Here is a 19,055-nt window from a genome sequence, read left to right on the forward strand (position 1 = left end):
ACCTATAAACTTAAGTTATCATACATACACATCTCTGACATGTATATTTAGGAAAAACAAAATCTTAACAGATGTACACTAAAGAAAAGTTCATTTTTACTTATAAAATAGTATTCCAGTGCTGGTTTCAGCTGTGTACATAAGTGGAATAATACAGAGAAGATTAGCGTGGCCTCTGTGCAAGGATGACATGCAAATTCATGAAGCTTTTTACATTTTAAAACAGGATAGGAATTCCCTTGTAGCACAGTGAGTTAGGGATTTGGGGTTGTTACTGCAGTGGCTTTGGTCACTTCAGTGGCTCAGTTTCGGTCCCTGGCTCAGGAACGTCTGCATGTCACAGGCGCAGCGAAAAATAAAAACGAAAATGTAAAAAATAAAATAAAAGAAAGATAAATATGTGGAGTGATGGATGTGTCAATTAGAGGGGAGGAATACTTTCCCAGTGTATACATATATCAAATTATCACAATGTGCACTTGAAATATAGCATTTTCAATTATACCTCAAAGTTGAAAGATAAAACATTCTATTTTTTCATCTACCAAATAAAGGACTTTTTCAAAGCAATACTTTACTTTTAGAGTAGTGGGGATGGTACTATTTACATATGCTCACTCAGTGTATGTTTTCACAATGATGAAAGTAAAAGCAACACTAGGAAATGAGGAATTTGTGTGATTTTTCACTTTGTTTTTTCCTTAAATTTCTCCTCTCACAAGTAGCCAGGGAAGGCATCAGAATCACCTGGAAAACTTAATTACTTGATGGGAGCAGTCTGGGGCCAAAGTGAAAACATCTCCTCAAAGTAAGAAAAGTAGTAGAGAGAAAATAGAGGTAAGACAGGAAAGGAGAGGCTAACCTGCTGTTTCACCAGAACTCTTTTGCTTTTAGCCAAGACTGCAATAAACTGATTATCTAGCAAGTTCATTCAGTTCGCCAACTGTTTACAACTCAATAAAATGATTTTTTAAATTTTTAAATTTTTTAAATTTTATGCCCACACCCATGGCATATAGAAGTTCCCAGGCAAAGGATTAAATCCAAGCCACAGCCACAACCTACACCACAGATGTAGCTATTCTGGATAGCTTAACCCACTGCACTGGGCTGGGGATGGAACCCATGCCTCCAGCAGCAACCCAAGCCACTGTAGTTGGATTATTTTCTTCAGCAAATGGAAGTTCCTGGGACAAGGGTCAAATCAGAGCTGCAGCTGAGGCATATGCCACCAACAAAGCAATACCGGGTCAAAGATGCAGCCAGGACCTACAGCCACAGCTTGCAGCAATGCTAGATCCTTAAGCCACTAAGCAAGGCCAGGGATCAAACCCATGTTTTCACAGAGACAATATCAGGCCCTTAACTCACTGAGCCACCATGGGAACTCCTGCAGTTGGATTCTTAGCCCACTATACCACAGTGGGAATGCCTGAGAATACAAGTAGGGTATTTGACACAAAATGGTGATAATTTGATATAACAGTTATGGGAGCTAGGAAGGAAACTGATCAGAAACAAGTAAAGGATTACTTTAAACCTAAACCTCACAGAGAACCCAGCCAAAACCAGAATCCACAATATGATGAATCAATATTCATTTCATTCACTTCTTCATGAACATTTTGTTACAGATCTTCTGTGTGCCAAGGCACCTGTCTAGGTACTGAAGAGACAGTATGAACAAAAATTCCTGTTTCATGGCTTTACATTCTAATGGAGAAGATATAATTTTTTTAATTTAATAATTAATGGAGCTCCCGTTGTGGCTCAGCAGTTAACGAACCCAACTAGTATCCATGAGGATGCAGGTACGATCCCTGGCCTCGCTCAGCGGGGTGGGGATCTGGCGTTGCTGTGAGCTGTGGTGTAGGTCACAGACACGGCTCAGATCCTGTGTTGCTGCGGCTGTGGTGTAGGCTGACAGCTGTGGCTCCAATTTGACCCCTTGCTGAGGAACCTCCATATGCCACAGGTGTGGCCCTAAAAAAGACAAAAGACAAAAAAAATAAGTTAAATTAAAATTTAATAGTTAAAAACACTTTGGAGTTCCCTGGTGACCTAGTGGTTAAAGGATATGGCATTGTCTCTGCTGTGGCTTGGGTCACTGCTGTGACACAGGTTGGATCCCTCGCCCAAGAACTTTTGCAAGCAGCAGGCATAGCCAAAGTAAATAAATAAAAATATTTTTTAAAATGCTATATGGAATGTTGGATGGTGGTAGGTACTAAGAAAAATAAAGTAGGAAAAGGAAATAAGGGAAATAAAATTTTAGATGGGGTGGCCAGAAATGGCTTCGCAGACAAAACTACATTTGTGTTATGACCTGAAAGACCAAAGAGGAAAAGCTCCATGTGTCAGGGTAGAACAAACCAGGTAGAAGGAAACATCAAGTACAAAAGCCTGGAGGTAAAGGAATGCCAGGCATTTTCGAGGTTCAGTCATCTAAGAATGATGGGCCAGGGTGGTGAAGGGGTTGGGAGATGGTCAGAGGAATAGCAGGTGCCTAGATGGTATAGATCCTAGGAGGCCACTAAAGACTTTGCCTCAAATTTAGGGAGGATGAGAAGCCACTGGAGTTTTATGCAGAATGATGATGGGATTACTTTCACTTCTGTGTTAAGAATAGAGAAGCATAGTGAGCAAGGATGGAAGATCAATTAGAATGTACTGCAATAATAGTTGGGTGGTTTGGACCAGGATGTAGCAGTGAAGGTCCTCTTTTATTTATTGTAGTCAATAGGATTTTCTGATGAATCAGATGTGGGATGTGAGAAAAATCAATAATGACTCCATGGTTTTTCAGTTTCAGCAAACCAAAAGAACAGAACTGCTATTTACTAAAACAGGAAGATAGAAGAGTTGGAAGAGGAAATTGGAGAGTTCAGTATTGGACATATTAAATTTAAGATGCCAGTTAAACTTACAAATGGTAATGTCTAATAGGCAGATAGATATGAGTTTGGTATTCATAGAAGCAGTACAGAGGGAAGATTTAAAAAAAAAAATGTAGAGTACAAGTGGTCTTTAAAACCACAAGAAGGGAGTTCCCAAGTGGTACAGCAGGTTGGGGATTCAGTGATGTCATTTCTGTGGCTCAGGTCAGGTCAGGTCACTGCCCTGGCACAAGTTTGATCCCTGGCCCTGGAACTTATACATGCCACAGCTGTGGTCCAAAAAATAAAAATAAATAAAACCACAAGACTAAAGGAGATTATACTAGAGTGAATGTAGAAAGAAAAGCACCAAGTAGAGTCCTAAGATTTACAAATACAGTAACTATTTCTAATAAGGTGGGGCCTCTTCCTTATTCTCGGGACATGAATCTTAATTATTCAAAACCAAGTATGATAACTTGCTAGAGTGAGCCAGTGATTGAGCTCTGGTCAGTACAAGATTAATCTAATTGGTATCCAAGGGAAGAGGATAGTAGAAAGGTTTCCGTGCTTTTAAAGAGAAGAAACTTTTTCTACTTTACAATCATGCATAACACTGGGAAGGTACTGTGGCATAACATTATGCAATCATCAGGGGGGACTAAGCCACATGCCGAGGATGGTGGAAGGCAAAGTTGAAGAAAATATGGATCCTGCATATACTGTTGAGCTGCTAAATCAACCAGCCCTAGAGCCACTCTGTCCCTGGATTTTCTGGTTATATGTAATGACTTATACATTACTAATAGGCAACAGTATCTGGTTACCATAATCTCATTTTTTATTTATTTTCATGGCCGAACCTGTGGCATATGGAAGTTCCCGGGCTAGCAGTTGAATGAGAGTTGCAGCTGGGGCCACAGCCACAGCAATACCAGATCCGAGCTGTATCTATGACCTACGCTGCAGCTGCAGCAACACCTGATCCTTAACCCCATGAGTGCGGCCAGGGATCGAACCACATCCTCAAGGAGACTGTGTCGGGATCTTAACCTTCTGAGCCACAACAGGAATTCCTCATTTAATTTTAACAAAGAACAAAATGAGACTCAAAAAAGATTCAACATGGCAAGGTTAAAGAACTTGGTATTTAGGTAGCAAATGATTAATTGAATCTTATTTAACTCCAAAGTCTAATTTAAGTGATTTAGAGTAGATTTAAAGAGTAGACCGTAACTGAAAAATGAAGAGAATGGGAGTTGAGAATTCTTGAAGTGACTGGCAAATTAAGACCCGGAAGTAACAGAGATTGAAAGAGAAGTGTCAAAACACCAGAAAAAGGTTAAAATAATAAATGGTCTTGAGAAAATATTGAAATTGAAAAGTTTTGTTTGTGTAGTCTAGATGAAGACTAGATGTAGGCAGTAGCTATGAGGGAGAAAACCGCATTTTGAGTGGTCAAGGATTATTAATATTTAGTAGCATCTACTAGATGGCATATTATTTTATGCACTTAGGATACAGTGAGGACTAAAACAGACCCTGTGGATCTCACATTCTTGTTGAAGAAGTGACAACAAACAAGTAAACAACTGGAACTTTGGTAATGTATGAGGTCTGGGGCCAGCAAAGCTAGAAGCATGCAGTGGTATTTGATTTTTTGACAAAGTTCTCTGTTGGCTAAAAACTGAGGCCTTTACTCAGAGTTACAAAAAGAGTATTTTATTCAGGGTTACAAAAAGAAGACAAGAATTGAATGACAATCAGGATGACAATGGCTGGCAGTTATGTGATTATTTCAAATAATTTTACATACTCACACTAGGAAATAAATGTTTAAATGAATGAATGATTCGATCATTAAGCTTCTCACATTCTGATTCTTCAATTTATTGCTTAATAAATTACCGACTGTTCTTTTTATAGACTGATGCAAATAACTAGCTGAAAACAAATATATATTTGTCTATTTTGTTCACGAATGTATCTCCAACACCTAGAACAAGGTTCAGCATTTTTACTGAAATGAATAAATTAGATTAGTAAGCATCCACTAGATGTTTGGTATTATATTAATCTCAAAGGTAAATAAGACAGTTCCTAGACTTACAGGGTTACCATTTAAAGGCTCTAACTAAAATAAAATCTCTTGATCTTCACTTATATTAAAGTACAGTTAAAGAAGTAAGGTTGTTAAGAATCTAAAAGTAATACCTGTACTGGATAAAAGGATTTATTGTAGACTTCATGTGCTTTTAAATGTAGAAAATAAACTGCCATTCTATCTTGAAAAATTAATTATTTGTATCATTAGGCACTATAATTAGATCATCTGTTACAAAGAATACTAAAGTCACAGTAATTTCAGATACTTATAAAAATTTTCATTCCTTCTCTTCCTTCCCAAGTCCTTTCAAATACATTTTTTTTAAAAAATGAAGTGAGAATATCAGTTAATATGAAGTAACATAAAAGAACAAACAGAAGCAGAAGGCAAATTCCAAAGAGATCACTGCTATAAATAGAGACATGGAAATGTCAGGAGAGAGAAGCAAAGTTCCACTAAAAACAACAACAAAACTGTATGCCAAGTGAGCTTTACATCTCATACCCACCCACCTTCAATTAGGATTTCATCAGCGAAGATCCTTCATCTTCTAATAATCCATTTCAAAAAGTAAATGTGATTAAAGGCAGATGTCCTGATTACAAATATTAAGATGTTTTTGGTTCTGCACAAGGTTTTTCTTCCTCTTGTACCTAAGAAGCAGAAAATCTCCATCTGAAACTTCACCCCATCACTACTGCTTCAAAGAGAAGCTATATCATGAAATGAAGAGCATTGAGTTGTGTAGGAAACTAGTCTTTGCTCTAGTCATGCCATTAATCTTGTCTCTTTGTACAACTGCAAGTTGTTAAAAATAAGCAAAAATCTGATGGAGCATGTGGACTTTTAGTTCTATTTCAGTGGTTCTCAAGTGTGGGCTGTGCTTTAAAAATTAATCTAGGAAGTTTCTAAAAATACAGATATTAGACCAATTAAATCAGAGTCTCTGGAAGTGGTAGTTTTGGCTCAGTCTTCTTTTTTTTGTCTTTTTAGGGCTGCACCTGCGGCATCTGGAGGTTCCCAAACTAGGGGCCCAATCAGAGCTGCAGCTGCCGGCCTATACCACAGCCACAGCAATGCCAGATCCCCTACACCACAGCTCATAGCAACGCTGGATTCCCTAATCCACTGAACAAGGCCAGGGATCAAATCTTTGCCCTCATGGATACTAGTTGGGTTCATTACTGCTGAGCCACGATGGAAATTCCTCAGTTTTCACTTTAAAAAAGCTCCCTGTAACCAATGCAGACAACCACTTAATTAAGGAAAAGGTCATTGGAATTAGTCTGGTTAAGATTCATGAAAAAAGATGATTTTTTATTTTTCCTTTTTGCTTTTTAGGGCTGCACCTGCAGCACATGGAAGTTTCCAGGCTAGGAGTTGAATTGGAGCTGCACCTGCTGGCCTACACCACAGCAACGCCAGATCCTTAACCCACTGAGTGAGGTCAGGGATGGAACCCACATCCTCATGGATACTTGTCAGGTTCTTAGCCCGCTGAGCCACATCAGGAACTCCAAAAGATGATATTTTATCTGTCTCTACTTGGCTAAAAAAATTTTTTTTGTCTTTTTAGGGCCGCATCCACAGCATATGGAGGTTCCCAGGCTAGGAGTTGAATTGGAGCTGCAGCTGCTGGCCTACAGCACAGTTCATGGCAATGCCGGTTCCTTAACCCACTGAGCGAGGCCGTGGATAGAACCTGCATCCTCATGGATACTAGTCAGGTTCCTTGCTGCTGAGCCATGACTGGAACTCCCTACTTGGCTAAAAATGTAATGAAGAAGACAGTGTAACAGAAGTGAAAGGAACTGATGTAATATATGATCCAAATAGGGGAGGAAAAAATAAACATGCTTTGACCACAAAATAAGGGGAGACTAAGAACAGTATATGAATTTATTTTAGACATTTGGGTTTTGAGGCAACACATAAAATGAGTCTTGGAGGTAGCTGCAGACACAAGTTTGGAAAAACACCTAGGCAGTAAGGAATAAATTATGAAACTAGGTATCATATATATTCAGCAGTTTCATTATATATGATATTCTGCAGCACTGTGTATCAGCTTTATTGTAAGTTATTAGAATGCATGCTATAGAATTAGCTAAAATCACTCAAGAACTGAGTCGTAAAGGTTTGAGACAGATGCTTTCAGGTGTTGCAGATTCTCAACCTAGCATCATCCCTAAAATAATGGGAAGCTGGAAGTGTTATGGCTTACTAGCAGGCAGCTATACACTTCTCTCATTGAATACTGATACTCAATTTCCTGTATATTCTGCATTCTACTTCCTATGACCCCAAAGGACAGATGTTGCTTATAGATAAGATGCCAAGAGATGTGTGCAATTAGCTGAACACTCTAGATATACTCAAAGAGATCCTCTGTATGATACACTAAGGATGTTCCTTCTCTCATTATATTTGAAGAACCCTGTAAAGTTGGGAATGGCACTTTAGCAAACCCCACCCTTCTGCCCCATATGCCTTCTACCTTCAAAGAAGAGATCCTCAAGGGCAGAGAAAATTTATCCCATTTTCACAAAGAAACTCTGCCTCAAGCATTAATTGCTCTAGAAGATTAAACAATAAAGATTTTCCTCAGAATTCTCAGAAGAGTCAAATGTAAAAACTGTTGATATGCTTCTTTGGGCAGATGGGTTATTTTGCAAACAATTAGTACAAACATCATCACAGGTGCTGTGTGGTAATTCAGGGGGAAAATCAAAATTAATCAACCTTATCCTTGTCTTGAAGAGACTTACAATTTAGTAAGTAGACTGCAAACATGTAACCCCCCTGAACAACATATTTGAAAAATAACACTAATCATCATCAAATATACAGGAATATATGGATATATACAAACCCACCATAAAGCACTATATACTTTAGTCAGGCATATTACTAATCCATTCAATGCAATTAGCAATACAGAAAAACAAGCTTCTATACTGTTACACAACACATAGGTTCTTTACATTTTGTAAGTAATCTATTTTTATTACCTTACATTAAGAGCTACCTTCCCAGGAAGAATTTTAGCCTAAGTCTTAACAAAAACTGAGGCAAATTTTTTTTTTTTTTTTTTTTTTTGTCTTTTTGCTATTTCTTGGGCCGCTCCCTCGGCATATGGAGGTTCGCAGGCTAGAGGTCCAATCGGAGCTGTAGCCACCGGCCTACGCCAGAGCCACAGCAACGCGGGATCCGAGCCACGTCTGCGACCTACACCACAGCTCATGGGATCATTAACCCACTGAGCAAGGGCAGGGACCGAACCCGCAACCTCATGGTTCCTAGTCGGATTCGTTAACCACTGCGCCACTACGGAAACTCCTGAGGCAAATATTTTTAAAATTCAAGTAAGAAATACTAAATTGTGACCTACACCCTAGAAATTACAAAGAGATACATTTCATTACTTTTTATAAATTCTTTCATTCTTTCAAGTCAGGCTGCCTTGTTCAAATAACAGCCCCTAACATTTACTAACATATTACCTTGGGCTAGTTAGTTAGCTTATTTGTACTCCAGCGTATTTAGCATTTATCTCAATAAAGCCAATGTGAGGATAAATGAACTAAAAACATGTAATTACTTAGAACAATAACCAGCATATAGCACTGTAAAGACACAGAAAAAGACATAGCCCCTACTGGAGTGAACCTTAAAATCTAGTGGGAATTCTAAATCATCAATAAATGATACTATGGCATTATTACCGTGATACGGTACATGAAAACAAATAGGAATCCCTAAGTTTGAGAGTTCTGGACAGGTTTTCAGGAAAAAGTGGACAATTTTCAACAGGCAACAGTAAAATGAAAGAGGTGAGGAAGTATTCCTGAAAGAGAAAGACATGTGCAAAGCCCCCAGGGCTCTACAGTTTTGATAAGGATGGCAAAAGCCTGGATTTAGGGCAAATCAATGAGAAATATTCTAGTATTTGTCAATTCTGTAACAGCCCTTCAATCAGGACAGACTATTAAGAGAGAGAAGAGAGAGAGAAGAAATTTCTAATAACTGAGGGTAAGATGATACTATGGTAACTTCTCAAAGAGAAAAGAAATCACTATTTAAAAACATAAGACTTTTTATTATCCTTTACTACTGGTTGGGTTTTTTGAGTTTTTTTTTTTTTTTTTTTTTTTTTTGCTTTTTAGGGCCCAACCCATGACATATGGAAGTTCCAAGGCTAGAGGTCAAATGGGAGCTGCAGATGCCAGCCTGCCCCACAGCCACAGCCACTCAGGATCCGAGCCATGTCTGGAACTTATACCACAGCTCACAGCAACGCTAGATCCTTAACCCACTGAGCTAGGCTAGGGATCAAACCCACATCCTCATGGGTACTAGTTGGGTTCGTTACCACTGAGCCACAACAGGAACTCACTGTTGGTATTTTTCAAAATCAGATTAAACTGCCCTCCATTTTTTCAGTATGCTGATAAAAGGAAGTTGTGTGACTGACCAAAAAGCACATGAGTTAGATATGAATCTAGATCCTCTGGCACCAAGTCCAGAGTTCTATTCACTATATGGGGGGGCGGGGCTATCTTCAGTTTCAGACATAGGTCAAATTGCAGTTTCTCCAAAAAATTCCCACGTTACATTTGCCCTTGATAATGCAAATATTTCCTATTTCCATTTACACTTTAGTCTGAAACAGAATCCCACAAACTTAATCAGACAGGATATAAAAGTCATTAAGACCAATGACCAACCTAAAATCAAATACCCTAAAACAACATCCTGGACCACTTACTTTAACTTGAAATGGCTACTTTCTTCTTCATTATCTTTTTTTTTTTTTTTTTCTTTTTTGGCTGCACCTGCAGCACATGAAAAGTTCCTTGGCCAGGAATCAAATCTGAGCCACAGCTGTGACCTACTCCAAAGCTGTAGCAATGCTAGATCCTTAACACACTGTGCCGGGCCTGGGGTCAAACCAATGCCTCTGCAGAGACGAGCTGTATCATTAACCCACTGTGCCACAGTGGAAACTTTAGTTTTTGGGTTTTTTTTTTTTTTTTTAATGGCCACAGTCCTGGGCCATGGACTGAATCTGAGCCACAGCTGTGACAACACTGGATCCAGATCCTTTAACCCTCTGCACCAGGTGGGGGATCAAACCTGCGCCTTCACAGCAACCCAAGCTGCTTCAGTCAGATTCTTAGCCCACTGTGCCACAGCAGGAAGTCCTCCTCCTTATATCTAACCTCAATCTGTTAGGACTGTGCACTGAGAAAATACAGGCCTGGTGCTTAAATGACACAGAGTACAGCATGAAGTTATAAGATCCTTTTGGCAAAGAGGCATCATTATGACATAGGTGAAAGTATGCACAATTCTGCCACTCTAAAATGCCTATTCAAAAGCCATAACGGACTATTCTTCTCCAATAGCTATAAAGAAAAATTTGTTAATATTTCACACAGATTTAACAAATCTGAGAATTGGTCATTTGATAACCAATAAATCAGAAGGTAAAATGAAAAACCTTGCCAAAACATTTACTAGCTCAACTTTTATTATCTTTACTAATCTTTTCATTCTATTCTTTGATAACTCTAAATGTCCCTACTATACTTTCATAAGCTTAACAATACTGACTTTTGCTTCAACCCGAGGATGAAATATGGAACACCAATTTCTATAATGAGTGACTATAAAATACAATTCAGCCCAACGTTTAGCCAATCTCTCAAAGCACAATAAACCAGTTTTTTTTTGTTTGGTTGGTTGGGTTTTTTTTTGCTTTTTAGGGCTGCACCTGTGGCATATGGAGGTTGCCAGGCTAGGGGTCTAATAGGAGCTGTAACTGCTGGCCTACACCACAGCCACAGCAACAGTGGATTGGAGCCGCATCTGCAACCTACACCACAGCTCACAGCAATGCCAGATCCTTAACCCACTGAGCAAGGCCAGGGATCGAACCCGAAAACTCATGGTTCCCAGTTGGGTTCATTGACAGCTGAGCCACGATGGGAACTCCCACAATAAACCAGTTTTAGATTAGCTATGATATATCCACTTTTAAAAAGAATTACATTGCAAGGAGAAATGTTATAATAAAATTATCTAAAGTAAATGTTATAATAAAATTATCTACTTTTCTGGTTAAGAAAAGTACAAATGGCTTCAAGATGACTAAATGGAGACATATAGCCAAATCAAAAGTCACTGGTTAGGGAGTTTCCTGGTGGTCTAGTGGTTAGGACTTGATACTTTCACTGCTATGGCTCAGTTCAATCCCTTGTCTGGGAACCGAGATTCCCATAGCATACTGCTGTATACGGCAAAAAAAAAAAAAAAAAAGACCACAGGCTATAGTTTTCCCCCAGTTCAGCTGCTAATACAGGAGGATCCTGATTCTATCAAAACTAAGATTTGAACACAGATGTTTAATTCAAAAAAAAATTATAAAAGTGGAGTATCATGGATTATCCTTTCCTAATTATGAAATACCAGAAGGCAAATTCTATGTTTAGTAATACCAATTTCCATTTGATAGCACTTTCTGGTTTCTGAAGAGCTCACAGGGACACCTCATTAACAACACCAATGCATGTTAGGATCATCATGTAGCTGAGAAATCTGAGACACAGAGACTAAGTTCACTTGCCCAAGGTCAAAAAAAAAAAAAAATCAATAAAAATGTGGGGGTGGATTTTTTTCAATATTTGTTCATTCAACAAATATCTAGATTGCTAAGACTGTTTGTTAGAGACTAGTCAATGGTAGAGAGAGACCAGGCCCTTCCTCTCCAGGAGTTTACATTCTAATGGAAGAGAAAGAGTAAAGAAGTAAACACATACAACATAGATAATTTTAGATAAATGCTATAAAGAGAACAAGGTAATTGGAGAGTCACTGACTACAAAATGGCACAACCAGAGGTCGGAGATTGTCTAAGGAGATGATACCTGAACTGAGACCTGAATGATGAGGACAAATCATCCAGGTAAAGGTCTCTAAGAACATCTGAGACAGGCAGAGGAAAATGCAAGTACGATGCCCTAAAAGCAGAATGATCTTGCTCAAGTGGAATGAGGAAAAGGAGTGTTTAGAGAGTAGGCTGACTATGTGGAGTCCATAGAACATTCCAGGAGATAGGTGAGATGATATGATTTACGCTTTATCTTTCGAGCTGCTATATGAAGAGACAATTGTAATACAATCAGGTAGAGGCACCCTTGAGCTTCAAAATACTGCTAATGGATCTAGTACTTGGAGAACATTCCTAGAAAGTACATACATGGATGCTTTTTGAGACCTCATATATACATTATACACTTTATGAAACTTCATAATTTTTAATGGTAAATTGTAAAGATGTAAGGGTGGAAGCAGAAAAACCAACTAGAATGCTACTGTAACAGTCCAAGACTGAGGTTTTGGTTAACTCAGGAGCAGTGGGAGCTGAAAAGTACGGGAATGTGGAATATACCTCTGAAGCATAGTAAACAAGTCTTCTTGATGGAAAAGCAAGAGCAGCAATCAAAGATGACCAGTGGTTCTCACTGTGGAGTGATTTTTGCTGCCCAGGGGATATCTGCAATATCTGGAGACATTTTTTTGTTGTCACAGTTGGTATGGGAGGGTTGAGCTGCTGGCACCTACACGTAGAAGTCAAGGATGCTACTTCACTACAATGCACGGTAGTAGTACAAAACAAGAATTATCTGGCCAAAAAATGTCAATAGTGCTGAGGCTGAGAAATCCTGCTCTAGACTGATTCTAAATTGTTCCCATCCTAGAATACCTATACTTCCAGAAGAATCTACCAAAAACTAGAAATGGAGGTCTTTACTTAGTTTTAATATTTAGAGACAACTAAAACTGTGGTATACACGAACTAAAGTTTATCTCTCTGGTTAACACTATGTTGATTAAGACATTTGTATATAAGTCTAATTAGTAAAATATGAAAAAATCAATTACCAATTAATAAATGTCATTTATTGGGCAGACTAAAACAATTGAAAAAATACTATTTAGTAATACCACCCAATGCTGCTTTTAGTTGGTTTTTTTTTTTTTACCAGTTATGCTTAAATCTGTAGTCCAATAAATTCACTGCTTTCCCAAATACAAATTTCCCCCAAATCTAAATAGATGGCTATGCACAATTAAAAAGATAATCAGAGCTATAAATGGATAGGATGGTAAGAAAAGCTCATTAGAGGGAAATGATGCCCCACGTGTATCTCTGTGCATGTAACTGCTTGGTTATCTGACTTATTTTAGTCCTTGAGCAAGTGAACCCAGTAATTTTAAGTATCAAGAAGACTGCAGCACACAGTTCTCTCTACTCATCACCAGCAATGGGACAAGTACACTTTGAAACCTAATTCACAAAACCCAAAACACTTTACTTGGTAAAGTTCACTTTACCTCATTCTTTGTCCCCTCAAAGGAAAGAATTTAGGGGTAAAAAATCACTGCGATCGACTCCTAAAGCATCCTAATGAGTCTGAAACTACTACCATTAAATTATATGCTACGACATGAGCTGAAGGTCTGAAGGAACGTCGGAAATTACCCAGTAACTGAAGTAGATAACAGAAAATACAAATAATAACAATCGTCATCATCATCTAGCCCTGGGACGGCAATACAACACATTATATTTGAAATCTCACAGGCTGCAGCTGGGGAAAACTATTTCTAAGAAGCCATATGGTCAATTTTGGTCAGGAAATGGATGCTGTTCTCAACTTCAAGGAGCTCAGTAAAAGTGGCCAGGGATACGTACACACACACTAGGTTACAAAACCTGTTTAAAACTGAGTTTTAGGAACAATCACGGTAAGGTAAAGAAAAAGGCAATCATAACCTCAGAGCCTCACTCACATTATTTGCACAAAACCTTCGAAATAAGCTCCAGAACTAAGGCCCCCACCCTGAATTCATCCCCTCTTGTGATAAAACTAAGAAATCTGACAATCTACAAGTAAAATACAGGGACACTTTACTACCCTGAAAATCACGTCGCGTTCCCGCTAGGCCGGGCAGACGTCTTCCGGAGCATCATCGCGCCGCGTAGCTCGCCCAATTCTCCCAGGTGCACTTCTGGAGGCAGCGCTCTCAAGAGTCACTGTTGCGCTGTCGTTACGCCTATCGACGTCATCCCTTCCCCGTGGATACACTGCACGACCCTCGGAGGGAAACCCACCCACACTACTTCCCTGAGCCGGCGACTGATAAGAAACTACTCCTTTTCTTCGGGCTTTCCAAAACTCGAACCATTGGCGCCCGCACTGCCAGTCTTACCCACCGCCCCCGTGTGACCACCGCACAACTTCAACCTAAGAACACAAAGAGGAGGTGCCTAAAGGACCCCCATTCTCGCGAAACCTAAAGACAATTCTCGCGACATCTCGCTGCCTTCGCCCTCCCCAGCCCCACCCCCATACCAGCTCGTAGCCTCAAAACACCGCGAGATTTTCTCCTTTCAGTCTCCGCCCCTTTACGGCACGATGGTCGCACAAGAATGTGATACAGCCTCGACGGCCGCCATTTTCTTTCTTTCTTAGCAGTTGGCAGAGGGGTCTCTACGAAGAAGCGGTAGCGGCCACTGTAGTGTAAGCATGGCAGATTATTCAACAGTACCTCCACCCTCCTCTGGCTCAGCTGGTGGTGGAGGCGGCGGCGGCGGCGGTGGAGGAGTTAACGATGCTTTCAAAGATGCGCTGCAGCGAGCCCGGCAGGTAAGTCAGGACCGCGCGGCGGGATCCCGATAGCTCACGGTAATTGGCCGCTGGCTGAGTAGGCCGCTACTTCGCGCCTGAGCGAGAGAAGTGCCCTTCCGGGCTCTGAATTGTGAGAAGTCTCCCGTTTCCCCACGTTGGTGTTGCCGACGAGAGGCTGGAATTCGGTTTTGTGTCCTCGGCGTTTAAGCCACTTGGAACCCCGACGCGAACTACGCGAAGATGGCTTTAGGTTTTTCTCCCGCTTCTGCGGCACTCACGCTTTTTTCTCCAAGGAGTTAAGATTTCCTTTTTCTCAGAGTGAACATCATCCTCCATGGGATAAAGCGCGCGTAGTTTTACACAATAGTGTGGAAGCTTCTGGTAATGAGTTTGGCAAAGGACTAGGGTCCGTCCGCAGGAGCCATAGTAAGGAAAGGTATCTGTCATTAAAGCATTTTTTAGACTTTCCAGCCCATTCGAGCTCTCTCGCAATTAATCTTTCGGTGGCCATAAGCTTTCACACCTACAAGAATTATGAGAGCACTGGTATCCCGGGTTGGAATCCCTCCTCAGGGCGGGATTGACTTGTCTTCTACCGTTCCTTCTCTCTTATTTCTCAAAATGGCTTCAGGCCCATTATACCCGAAGTTTCAATTTGAATCTACCTCTCAGTTCGGAGTCGTAAACTGAGCAGACCTCTTTGTATTACGTAGGTGCGTACATTTGCCCTGAAGTCACTTCTTTCCTAAACGAAAGCTGTTTTAAAAAAAAGTATGTTGTGCTCCAGGATGTAATTTGAACTTTGCCTTCGTTAAATTCCCTTAATATAATTGTAACTTTAGAATATTGTTGGTGTGGACTTGGTGTTTAAGCAAAAGTAAGAATCTTGTTAAGACCCAATGCACATTAGGTGCTAGACGCTTTTTGAGTAGGCTGTTAAACTAATGGTAATCAGAAACTAATCTTGTGGTGTATTTTCATTGCATTAGAAGTTGACTTCCTTAACCTACTTTTCACCCTCCAGTTGGTTAAAGGATTGTTTGAGTCAAAATCCATAAAATCTGTAGTAATGTAGCAAATTGCCCGTACTTTTATAGTATGAACATATTAATAAAAATGTACCTGTGCTTGTTTATAATCAAAAATATTCCAGAGTCAACAGAAAGACATTAATAAATACTAAGTCTGTGATTTCTTCACTTAATATTTATTTTTTCTGAACAAGTTTAGAATAGCAACTGAAACATTTATCATGACAGGGACTCTGTTAGACGGGTTTTATTATAGATTGGATTGGTAGACTCACCTGAATTATGTTATTCAACTAGCATGTTAAATTAAATTGTGCCACACAATGTATTTAGATACTGGAGACTTTTTTTAATGTGTTAATTGGGTTTTTGCCTTATTTGAAACTGTGATATAGTCAGAGTAGACAAAATAATGGGCACTGTTACTTCATCCATTTGTTCTGTAAACATTTATAGAGTTCTACCGTGCATCAGGTACTGTACACAAAACTAGAGGAGTGGGCTTCCTTACTGCCAAAGTAAAGGACTGATATTTTAAGTGAGGCATTAAAGAATGAGAGTTTGACCAGTGGAGAAAGAAGCAGCATGTGCAGAGATTTGGAGGCTTGGGGGATGAAAGACCATAACAGTGAAGTCACTGGAGAATAGGGTTGAGTGGGGAAGGAGGGTGGAAAATGAGGTGAGAAAATGTGGATACAACTCTCTGAAGACAGGTTAGCAGCTTTTTTTAGTATAGAAATTGTCCTCAAACTATGAAATTTCTTGACCTTTGCTATATGCCAATAGGTCAGCTGCCCCATGTCCTTGCTGTAATGATTTACAAAGGTCTTTACTGTAATTTGATTACAGACTTGATCTTAAAATCTGAGTTTCTGCAGAATTGATCTTAAAGCTAAGATTCTCAAGTTTAGCATTTGAGTTGAATTACCCCTTCTGATTACATTTGAGAATGGCCCCATATACCGATTGTAGCTGATTTTCTGATTGTATAAGTGAAGTATAGGGGGAAATGCTTGGGTGAAATGAACAAGTTAATATCTGGACTACTTTTTCCTTATCTGTATTAAATGGATACTGAATTACATTTTCCAAAATCCCCATTTAACCTTAAGTTTCTTTTTTTTGTCCTGAGTATTGTGCTTTGTTCTTTGGAAGGAAGAGGTATAAGAAGAGCTTCTTGCCCTCAAAGAGCTGTGTACTGATGGGGAAGGTCTTGGCATTTCAGCTAGACAGTTCTTTGTTATGTGGGAAAGCAGAACAAATGATTAGGATCCGTGGTTCCTATCTGTCTAGTAAATGCTAGCAGCATTTACTCAGCTGATTGTTGCCATCTGGCAGTTTAGACCAAGTTGCCCAATCTTTTTTCCAGATAATTCTAATAGCTTATTTTTTTTTATGTGAAGTTTCCAGATTTTTATAATATTCTGTGAGCTAAATCTAGCAGGAGGGCACTAGATTGCTTTTCTAGTTTAGGGTTTTCAACCTGTATACTTTAGAAATTTATAGGTCAAGGTTGAAATTCTTGGGTTAGCTCACATTAATGACAAGTTTTGTCTCTGAAACATTGGGAAATTAAAATGTACCTATCTACTTTTTTTCCCCTTAAGGTTATTTGAAGATAGAAGTGAATCAGAGACGGAGACTAAGTAGAGTGGGAGATGTAGGTTAAGCAAGAATGTCAACCCTCATCACTTACCCTCTAAGTAACTATTAAATTAGTCCTTAAGTACTCACTTCTTGAATCTCTTCCTTGATAATTATAAAGGTAATTCAGACTGCATTATGTTGTTTGAATGCAATGAAATATTTAACAGAATTGTTGGCTTTTTACTTACCATTAATTAATCTCTTCAGTGAAAACAGATGTTTGAGTGCGATCTCTTTAAAAACATTTTGAGACAGGTTAGCATGGTTATAATAATGAGCAGAGATTCCTGAGCTATAGGGAGGAGACAATGTTAATAAAATGGTGGCCTAGTAAATTTCTAGCCTCTTCACATTTCTTTTTTGCTTTTTAGGGACGCACCTGCAGCATATGGAGGTTCTCAGGGGTCTAATCAGAGCTACAGCTGCCGGCCTATACCACAGCCTTGCGGGATCCAAGTGGTGTCTGTGACCTATGCCCCAGCGCACGGCAATGCCTGATCCTTAACCCAACTGATCGAGGCCAGGGATTGAATCTGCAACCTTATGGTTACTAGTTGGATTCGTTTCCACTTCGCCACAGTGGAAACCCTGCTTCTTCACATTTCTGATGCATAAGAACTGAATCCATTAGGATCTTGCCCATAGTAGTACTCAGTATTTATTGAAACATATCTTTAGTGAATTAAAATAATATGAAATGAAATACTGTTTTGAAAATAATTGTGTTCTTTTAAAATACATGTTTTTGACCAGTACAAATACAAACTTAAGTTTTTAAAATTAAATATTTAAGTCTTGTGAATCCTACTTTGTTGTTAAATTATAATGCACTGATTTGTTCATAGTAACTGTCAATTTATATACTACATATTAGGCTCTATGCTAATTCATATCTTACATGAATTCATTTAATTCTCAAAATTATCCTACACTGCTAAGTGTAGAAATTATCTCTTTTTTTTTTCACACAAAAGATAAATGAGGCACAAAATGCTTAAGATTTGGCAAGGTCAAAACAGTACAACAGGAGAACCAGAATGACATCCCAAAGCCCAAGCATAGAAATTTAGGAGATAGTCATTTTTGGTGTTTAAGTAATTTACTTTTGAAAATCAGCTTTTTGCTTTTCTTGTCGCTTGTGATTTTGTTGTTTTAATCCTTAAAGTCAGATAGAATGATTGGTAGTCTCTGAAATTTCCTTTGAACTCCAAAATTCTTGGGTTCTGGAGAAAATCAGTAAAGGTGGAAATTGCTAAAATGGTGAAAGCACCAAAAAAAAATTTACTCCTTTGAAAAGTAGGGAGGATCCAAATGCAAAGCTTGAATTTATATTGTAAATTAAGATCAGAAGAAATTGTTTGCACTTAATTCTACTAGTCTCATAAGAATTTTACATAGTTAGAGGTTGGATCTTAGGAATTACTATTTCTCTTAAATTAATCCTGTGTAGTGAAGTATGTCTTTTCTATTTATCTTGGAGAATTGTTCAGATATCCAAGATACTAGTATTTTTACTAAAAGCTCTTCTCTGCTGTCTTTTTATTGGTGTTTTGTTGTTGTTTTGTGTTTTTAGGGCCAAACTTGCAGCATATGGAAATTCCCAGGCTAGGAGTCAAATCAGAGCTGCAGCTACCATCCTACATCACAGCCATGTCAATGCTGGATCCTTGACCCACTGAGTGAGGCCAGGGATCAA

General features: G+C 39.0%; 2 protein-coding genes and 1 pseudogene across 37 annotated transcripts in view; 2 read left to right on the plus strand and 1 right to left on the minus strand.

Annotated features, from left to right (window-relative positions):
• DNAJB4 (DnaJ heat shock protein family (Hsp40) member B4) overlaps positions 1-14,318 on the minus strand; it is a 37,373-nt gene extending 23,055 nt beyond the window's left edge. For 2 of the 7 annotated variants that reach the window (XM_084964663.1, XM_084964667.1), the window contains exon 1: positions 13,968-14,318. The gene's annotated coding sequence lies outside the window, so the exon portion shown is untranslated. Of the gene's footprint in view, positions 1-5,495; positions 5,637-12,436 lie in introns of all 7 variants that reach the window. The other 5 variants (XM_084964666.1, XM_084964662.1, XM_084964668.1 and 2 more) reach the window with 5 other exon arrangements.
• Positions 121-220, plus strand: LOC146402835 (U6 spliceosomal RNA; annotated as a pseudogene).
• A 189-nt stretch (positions 14,319-14,507) lies between the features above and the next one.
• Positions 14,508-19,055, plus strand: part of FUBP1 (far upstream element binding protein 1) — a 37,186-nt gene continuing 32,638 nt past the window's right edge. For all 30 annotated transcript variants that reach the window (XR_001309382.3, XR_002345129.2, XR_002345134.2 and 27 more), the window contains exon 1: positions 14,508-14,699. Coding sequence is in view for 18 of the 30 variants with exons in the window: in XM_084964656.1 (XP_084820782.1) it covers positions 14,580-14,699 (120 nt within the window). In the remaining 12 variants the exon portion in view is untranslated. The remainder of the gene's footprint in view (positions 14,700-19,055) is intronic.

The sequence above is a fragment of the Sus scrofa genome, chromosome 6, assembly GCF_054392235.1.
Source record: "Sus scrofa isolate SSC_HxYL_T2T_F1_AM1 chromosome 6, Sscrofa_HxYL_maternal_Yorkshire_Landrace_v2.0, whole genome shotgun sequence".
Lineage (NCBI taxonomy): Eukaryota > Metazoa > Chordata > Mammalia > Artiodactyla > Suidae > Sus > Sus scrofa.